General features: G+C 44.0%; 1 protein-coding gene across 1 annotated transcript; it reads right to left on the bottom strand.

Moving 5' to 3' along the window:
• Positions 1-888: 888 nt before the first annotated feature.
• On the bottom strand, positions 889-5,050 carry LOC119314678. Its single transcript, XM_037589377.1, has 8 exons — positions 4,477-5,050; positions 3,295-3,342; positions 2,728-2,865; positions 2,505-2,648; positions 1,886-1,962; positions 1,739-1,794; positions 1,558-1,661; positions 889-1,446 (listed from the first exon to the last, which is right to left on the bottom strand). Exons 1-8 carry the CDS (start codon positions 4,951-4,953, stop codon positions 1,123-1,125), a joined length of 1,368 nt encoding a protein of 455 aa, XP_037445274.1. The 5' UTR covers positions 4,954-5,050; the 3' UTR covers positions 889-1,122.
• Positions 5,051-9,101: the final 4,051 nt, after the last annotated feature.

Genomic DNA, 9,101 nt, shown 5'->3' with positions numbered 1-9,101 from the left:
TTAGTTAGCACCCGACACATGTGGTTGGTCCACCCCCATGGTCCATTTTGTATCCCAGTTCGTTTGGTTCTTGATCAATAAAACCTAGCTTTACCGGTTAAAAAAAAAGGAGAATGTGCCAACGCTGGCGGCAATCGGAGACCAGCAGAGGTCGTTCGTCCTCATGCCATTCTCTGAACATTTTTAAGAAAGCCCTGAAGATGATGATTCTACTAAGCTTGTCTCTGAGGCCTTGAAGATCGCCTCTGATCTGTATGCGTGTGACGGTATGAGGTTTTAGTTTTGACCCCATTGATTTTTTTTCTAATGGATGAATTGATGGTTTGTGGTGTAAATGGATGATCCGCCTTATAACTCCATCCAATCCATAATAATCGGAGTCGGAGGTAGTACATTGCAAAGTAGTACCAGCCAGGTTGTGATTCAAACAGCTTAAGAAGCAGAAGCAGACAGGGTAGTACGAGTAAATTCTTGGAATACAAAATATTAGATCTAGATACGCCCAGAATAGGTCCTATTCTTCTACCTTTTCCAGGTAGTCGATGGCTATTCACAGCTACCACCTGGCGGAATATTAGGGGTAAAATGGAAAATAAGGTGAATGATATAGCATGTTCCAACACAGGCAAGGCAGCGTAGCCAGCAGAGATACAGAATCAGAAACAGAAGTCCAGCACATATGAACCAATCATACAAACTAATCAAACGACTACCTTATGTATATGCCAAACTGATCAATCCAATGGCGCCAGCAGTATGTATCTTTGCCAACACAAGAAAGAATGTCCATCCATCCAGTGGCACCAGCAGAGTATGCGCCAACAGAAGAAAGAAACTGCTTCATTAGTTCATTCATTCATAGGTAGGCAGCAGCCCAACTCAACATTATTAACCTAGCAAAATCTGTTGCATGGGAGATCTATTAGTATATACCAGCCAACAATTAGCAACAAGTTCAATGTGATCACACAAGATTCACTGTATACCAGCCAACAGAAGAAGAATGCACAAGTGTATATGCTATGCCTACCCCAACTTCGTCGGTGCGTCTACTCTACCACTAAACTCAGCAACACCCTACTCCATAGGCAGCAGCCCAACTCAACTTTGATCCAGCGGAATCTATTCACTTGAACTCTCATCGCCAGGATGTTCTCTCTGGGAAGTCTGTTGGCTTGAACCCTCATCAGCAGCATGTTCTATCTGGGAAGCCTGATGACTTGAACTCTCAGCTGGAGGAACACGCGGGTAGATGATTTCGTAATGGTTTGCCGAGTACAGCAGGGTCACTCTCGGACGGGGAACTCCGGGGACAGTGTAGATATCTGGATCATATCCTCCTCGGACTCGCTCCACTCTGAGGGGTATCTCAAGCGCTCTGGCCAAGGCCACCATCATGACATGATCCGTGAACCGACGAGCTGGAGTGACGCGCTGAAAGCACCACTGTTCGTACAACAACAACAGGAGGTTAGGTAAGTTGAGTGTCATGTATCCAGGAATGGATGCATTGGAAATCAGCATGAGGTAATGTACGGGAGGATATGCATCACTCACATCTTGAAGATTGTAATTTCCACTGAGCCCTGGTATAAGCGGTTCATACACCTCGTCGTGCCAGCATATCTCGACAGCTACTACTAATCTGAGGAAAATAAAAACTATCCAAGAAAATGAGTCAGAAACATGAATTACATGAGAACAAAAGGAAATATGACTTCAAGGGTGTTTTTCTCACTGTCTTGCGTCGTATCGTACTCGCTGAAGAACTCGAGAAGTTCCTCTTTACGGTAGCTAAAAATGGCACATATTATGTCAGTGAGATGGAATGCATTCGGCCACAATACTAATGATGGAATTGCAGAAAACCAAGCGAGTCAAAAACCTGCTAGTTGATTCCATGCCCTTCCACCTGCCATGACTCTTCCATCTCATTACTTTCTCGATCAGATTCTTAAATGCCTGAAAGAACCAGCGACGCAATAATTCACAGTTGATAATCACATATCATAGGTTACAATGATACATACAGATACTGATCAAATGATCAATAGCAAGATATAAAAGAACACAGCTAAGACAACTCGCCTGAGAAGCTTCAGTCATTAAGCATATACTATAGCATAGTAACAGAACAGTGTGATGCCTATACAATAACAATCAGTAGGTGCGCACTGTTACAGTGCTCAAACAAGCATAAAATTATGTTATTTCCTCATTATATTGCCGGTGTTCCTTTGCAAGTAAATTTTCTTAAGCCCGTTGGTACCATCGGGCTGTTAACTTTACAATAAACTTCAATTCAGTTATTGCCAACAGTGTGTAAAACTGTGACGGCATCCAACTACTGTAAAGCAATTGTGCATCTCCTGCAAGTGACAAAGATAGTGAGATGCCAGATGCAGAGATGCTGCTTGAAGTGTACAGTAACCTGAATAGAATCATTATCCCTTGCAAGCATGTTTATCCAAGAAATAACAGTTATGGACAAGGCGAGAACTTACTCTGCTGCTCCTGGAAAACTCAGACTCGTTCCATCGAAACTCAGACTCGTTCCATCGAAGAGCTGCAAAGTGCAGATTCACCATATCAACAGCCTGAAGGAGACGGTGTTCCTCATGTGTGTCCTGCCTATCGATAACTTGCTCCTGTTGTACATTCGCGAAAACAGAGAAAGTCAAATAACTAAACCTACATCCTATGATAAGGAAAAGAGGGGAAACTTACAAGGTACGAAAATATGAAACTCCTGTAGAAACACTCCCCATCTCCAATCACCGATCTACATTCCGAATAGGCATCAAGATGGTTCGCCTCATCAGAAGCAAGCTTATGATGCCTTCTGACTTCAGTGATGGGATGTGTCTGCAACGAACACACAAATATGAGAATTCAAATTACGCTGAGTTGAACATGGAAACAACATATCTAAAAATGTGATGGAAATTTTGTTTTCATTCAAATATTCAGGTTTCCATGTTCTCTGGAAATGTTTGAAACCACTAGTATATAATCCCATCATTGATACTGATCGGTTGTTGTTCGGTAACAAAACAAGAAGATATCTATTAACACATGATAAACTCAACAACAGTAAAAGTACGATTCAGGTCCCATCAGACTATCACAGCCAAGAGTGAACATACAATTTAGTATTTATAAAAGAGAACATAATCTTTCTGAACAGTTGATTGTACATGAACCACTCATCACAGTATCTTGTGATATAGGGCTTTGATCCTGATTTTTTGCACTTCCATTTTGAACATTACATTAGACAAAATGGAGACAAACCTGGTGCTTCACATGTTCCGAACATATTTCCCTTCCTTTTCTACGAATCTATTTGACAGGAAATGAAGAAAACAAAGTTAAAGACCATACATCCTGCCAGTCTTACAATTAAACAGAATCAACAAGAAGATCGGGTATTTCGAAACAAGAAAAAAAAACAATGATACATAGCAAGACCACAAAACGTGTGTCCAAAGCTTCTTTATTTTTTGCAACTATTTACATGAAATTATTCTGAGGCTTCTGAATCAGTTCCAGGCACCAATCGCCCAAATGGCGAAACTTCTCGACTAAATCCTAAAGTGGTTGCCGATTTTGCATGTAAATGGCAACTGATTTACAGGAATTATTATATTCATTTATGCAGTCTTGAACTAATGTCTAGATTAAAGTTTCTGATAACAGCATCCGTTTACAAAGGAAGCTCATACATTCGACTTCAGGCTCTGTTACCAAAATATTGTAGTAATCAGGACATGACCTCATGATTTCCCCGCATTTTACAGATAACAGTTTCAACAAGATCATAGCCGTTTGCTTCAGAATAAGATGACAGATTGTGGAAAGACCCACGAGCGACAAGGACCTGTGTACTGCTGCCAACATATGCCCAAGATTCCCCCTATATTCTAAGGATGCCACATGACGCTCTAACCAAGATTCAGATAATGTACGTCAAGTTAAGTAATCCCAAGCAAACCTTCAGGTTAACTTCCCCTATAACGCTATTCATCTACACTGGAAACTGATACATTTTGGCATCAAGATTTATTGCCAAAATATGACAGTCAGCAAGCACTGCCAAGACATGATCCCCACATTTTTCACTTGCAGCAAAAGTGCAAAACATGCTATCATACCAAATAGAAGAATCAATTAGCACTGAACAAGAACAAGAAAATTAAGTAGCAAGCCTGGGAACCTAAATCTTGAGCAGTTTCGAATAATCACAACAAGATCCTCGCCTGTCTCTAAATCTCATAATGCGCCGGCCGCAAGAGGAACTCGTGTAACAATCAGAAAATACCTAATCCTCAAACTGTCCCCAAGATTCCATTTCTACTACTCTAAACTAAATCATCCCCAAGATTTCAGCAGGCTTAGAGATCACAGTTCCAATTCCACATCCCGAACAGAAAGATCGGCACACGGAAGCTAAGAAGTGCCAGATTCATGCCATACCTGTTCCTTCCGCTCGAGCGCCTCCTCCGCGCGCCACGACCTGAACATCGCAGGAGAATCCAATGAAGCGCCACGAGCACGTCGCAGCATCGCAATGGTCACCACCTGCCGTGTCCACAGCGCGTTCGCCACGTCGGCGGCCGCCTGCTCGATCGCCAGCCGCTGGTCGAACGCCAGCCCGGAGCCGGACGGCCCCGCCGCCGCCGCGTCGGGGTCCTCCCTCGCCGGCGACACCACGGGGTCGTCGCTCCACGTCAGCCACGGTCCGAAGGAGTCGTAGTCGAGAGAGGGGGCGGAGGAGCCTCCGGCCTGGTCGAGGGGCGTCGCGGCGGGAGGTGGCGGCGCGGCGGCGCTCGGGGCCCCATCCCCATTGGAGGAGGCGCTGGAGTTGGAGTTGGAGCCCCCATGGGCCGGTTCTTGGTGGTGGTCGTCCTCGGCCGGTTCTGCTGCTCCTGAACCGGAACCGGACGGTTCCATCGCGTCGCGGCGGGAGAAACTCGGAGGACTCGCGTGGCAATTCCGCGGACTCGCGAGGGTGTGGAGAGGAAACGTGTGGAGGGTGCGGGATGGAAAAAGGGGGGAGGAGGACTATTTATTTGCAAACTGTGAGGGCGGTTTGGTCCCTGTTTTGCAAAAAAAAAAAAAAAACTCCACGGTAAACCACATTAGTACAGGAAAGGCACAGCTCCATTTGCAGATACAGCCCACAGGAAAGAATTATTTTTACAAGAAAGGCAATCGGGAATACGCGACCAATCCACCGCCAAAGGGTAGGATACATGTCAAGTCGCACAAAACATACAGTAAATTGCATCCGCGTCCTACATGAGTGCCGGCATAGCCATCGGACGACGCATCCGTTGAACAAAATCCAATCTGTCACTAGCAAGTCGTGCTCTCGTGTTGCCAGCGCGAAGAGCAGAGATTGACAATAACAAAGGCTACCAAAAAAAGGCAAGACCCAAGAAAAACAAGAAATGAGATTATAAAATCGTGGTTTGCCGAAAGCAGAAACAGAGCTGCCAAGGATGCACGTGGTGAATAAAGCATCATCTTGGAAACTCGAACCGGATGCGAATAATCCTTGGAAGACAATAGATGATAAGATAACGAAATGGCTTCACACACGACATGATTGGACGATCTGCGGACGATATACAGTGTGCATGCATCACCTAACACGAAAACCAACTACCTCCTGCATGTACGAGCGCTACTGATGCTGCCACATGGGATCGTGCGCATGTCGGCTGCAATTTCGTCGTGTGTATAGCATCGCTCATAAGATAATGACTCAATCGCACCAAGATCCCAATCGTTCCACCCAAGCCAAGTACCCAAGAGAGGGCCTCCAAAACCGGAGGTAGAAGAGGCTAACAGAAGAAGAGCAATGCATCCAACACTAGAGAGTAGCCTTATAGTCACGCATGAAAAATATATAAGAGTGTCACTAAGGTGAGGCGGGACAAGTGCCAAGGACATTACCTGATCACGTGGACCTCACTCACCTCTAGCGCTAGGACAAACATAGTGCAGTTCACGCCCTGTTCGGCGGCGGTGACTTAAATCTACGGAAGCGGCGAAGGCGGTGACTTCAATCTCCGATAGTATAACCTGCTTCTCGCCTTCAAATGTGTTTAGTTAGAGGGACATGCTAGGGTGGTTATGTGTATCCCAACTAGTTGGCTTGGGATAACCCTTTTTCTGTTTGGCTGATGTATGAGATTAGCCGATGTTTTGTTTTGTTCGAAGGATGAATTATGGTTGGGGATAGTCATACTACTCCAATAAGTGTTTGGTTTGAGGGATGAGTAGTGGATTGGGGTTGTGATGGCCCTTTTTAATTGAGGTGGTCATACTACCCCTTAATTTGTAAAATTTTATATGAGGCAATCGAATATGATATGTACAATAATAATCTTGAAAATTTAACAAAACTTTGACACCATATCCGAAGAAACTCATCAATAGTACAAATTAAACTTGAACTTCAATACATGGCATAGTTCAACATTTTCATATATAACACAAGTGCATAGAACTCATAGTTCATCATTCCGGGAGGGGGGGTGCTAGATTTTGTGCCATGCCTCCCCGATCGATTTCCGTATCTCGCTATCTCTGTGCTGATTTCTCCTGCACCGCTGCATACGTTGTGCCCCACTTTTGCGCTAAACTCAGCCTAGCTCGCTAGAAACGGGCGATTCGAGCGTTCCTAGCAAGCCATACTCTGGACTGCTTTAAGGTTCATGCATGCGAGTTAGGCCTCCGTGTATGCTACCAAACATATTTTCCTTGCACCCAGTGAGCATGTTTTGGCGATGATGCAGGATTTCAAACGCGTCACTAACACATGAGCACTGCTTTGCTGATGCATCATGGGCATATTTGGTTACCTGCACATCATTTGCCTACTTGCATCTCTCATTCAGTTGGGCCTAGTTGAGCACATGCATGGTAAAATCCTATTGTGCATATTGTTTGGTAGCTTGCATGTAGGCTGACTGCATCAGCGCAACAATTTTTGTCTGCATTTGGTGGCCTGCGTTGGCTCTGGGTTGATGCAACCCCATGGTGTTTGGTTCCATACATTGGACTTGATTAAGAGTTAACGACTACACATGACATATAGAGTTACATTAGAGTGCCTTGGCGACTACAGTGGTCGATGGTCCCGGTGTTGCGTCCGATGTGATGAGTACGAAGTCGCGGACGAGCGACCTCGTCAGCGGCACGACAAACTGTTTCCTAGCATCATCGCAGCATGGAGGCTCTAAGGCAGACGGCATGGAGGAGAAGTGCAGTGTGCATGCGATGACGGCGTCAGTGTAGTAGGTCGCGAGCGAGGAGGCCAAGAGGAATGACGCCGACAGCGGTGCCAGGCACGGCATCGCATCCATGCGGCAAGGTTGACGATGATCAGTGAGAACAAAAGGAAATCACTCTGAATTTCATGTAAACCATCACATGAACACCTTAATACATTACAATATGCAGATACACATAGTATACAGCTGTTGTAACAAAAAACATACAACACGAAAGTTATTTGAAACAATGAGATGAAGGTACAGGCCAAAGGAAAATACAAACAACCGACTGTGTGCAACTAGTTTGATAAAATTCGTCCAAAATAGCTTCAAACATGAACATGGAGTTGAACATTTACGGTCAACGAAACTACACAACTGGCTGCATGAATGGAACCACAACGTCGATGTGCATCTTTTTCATGTAGAGCTTATCTCAAATTGAAGCACCGTTGTGTAGATTAGAACGTATTAGCTCAAGGAGATTAATGAGTGTCATTAAAAGTAATGTTTAGTATGTCACTTATTGTTAGCCTTTTGGTCGGGTGGGATTAGATATTAATTGGAAATTGATCATTGATTGATTTAATTGGTTGACTATTAATTGGCCAAATTTTGCTTGGAATTGCCAGGTTTAAACAACTAAAATGGAAACAACCACCAGTGTTCTCGATGCCTTTAAATAGGACAACACTACATCAATACATAACTACATATTACATGTTAAACAATGTGTCAATGACAACTAAAGTTGGACAACACTATAACACATGTCCTATATGTAGTGTGATGTGCGGGAGGCGACTGAAGGGGAGGCCATGGTTTGAGGTTTCTGACCACAGGTGCCCAACTTGATTAATCGGTCGATTCCTAATTAATCGCTCTTAGTGGCCACCCACCGCTAAGCGATAAATCGACTGATAAATCAGTGAATTAAATGATATTTTGGACATTGATTAAAATAGATAACATATATGCATTTGTATAGTTCACTATGTAGATGAAGATATACTCGTCAACGACCATCAAAACAGAGAACTTCCAACACGGAAGTTGGGTGAATCATCGAGATGAAACTACCGTTAAAAGGAAAATTCAAACGGTCGACCATACCCGATGAACTTTTCAAAATTCTCCCAAATAGCTCCAAACATCAACACATAATTGAGCATTTATGATCGACGAAACTGCAAACTAATTTCCTGATTATGAACCATAGCATCATTGAACATCTTTTTCATGTAGAGCTTATCTTGAATCAAAACACATTTGTGAAGATTTCATGGGACTGAGAAAAGGAGAATAGGGAAGGAAATTAAGTGGTAAGAGAACAACCCAAGTACATGTTGCCTACTCGCTCACATCCTCTCGCGCCCTTCCGTGCAATCGGACCCACCACGTGCGCTCGATATGGCTTGACTTAGACTGCCTCGCTAGAAACGGTAGTTTCGGTCATTCCTGGCAGGTCTGGCTCAGGAGTGGTTTAAGTTTCGTGTGAGGCAAGATTCCAGTGCACGCCAGCCTATCAAACGCTCAATTTTTGCACCGCACAGATCTGGTTGGGCCTCGGGCATGTTACCAAGCACGCCACATCAAACTGGACACAAACACTTTACAAATCTGAAACTACCATAATATTACTACTAGTAGTAATCTTTTTGGTATGAAGGCACATGTAAACTTTCAGCAGCAGCCATCACCAACACTAGTTATCGCTAAGAATTTCGTATCCAGTTCGTCTTCGTGCTTCTTCTCACATACAATGAATTAATCTCATGCATAAAATTCTTTAGTTAGTCTCCTCTCGCGACATGG

The sequence above is a fragment of the Triticum dicoccoides genome, chromosome 6A, assembly GCF_002162155.2.
Source record: "Triticum dicoccoides isolate Atlit2015 ecotype Zavitan chromosome 6A, WEW_v2.0, whole genome shotgun sequence".
In the NCBI taxonomy this organism is placed as follows: Eukaryota; Viridiplantae; Streptophyta; class Magnoliopsida; order Poales; family Poaceae; genus Triticum; species Triticum dicoccoides.
This window is presented reverse-complemented; position numbering and strand designations above follow the sequence as displayed.

Coding starts and splice junctions, on each gene's coding strand:
- LOC119314678 (XM_037589377.1), bottom strand. CDS start 4,953: ATGGAACCGTCCGGTTCCGGTTCAGGAGCAGCAGAACCGGCCGAGGAC. Junction 3,343..4,476: donor CGCTCGAGCGGAAGGAACAG/GTATGGCATGAA, acceptor CCTGTCAAATAG/ATTCGTAGAAAAGGAAGGGA. Junction 1,795..1,885: donor GGCATGGAATCAACTAGCAG/GTTTTTGACTCG, acceptor TGCCATTTTTAG/CTACCGTAAAGAGGAACTTC.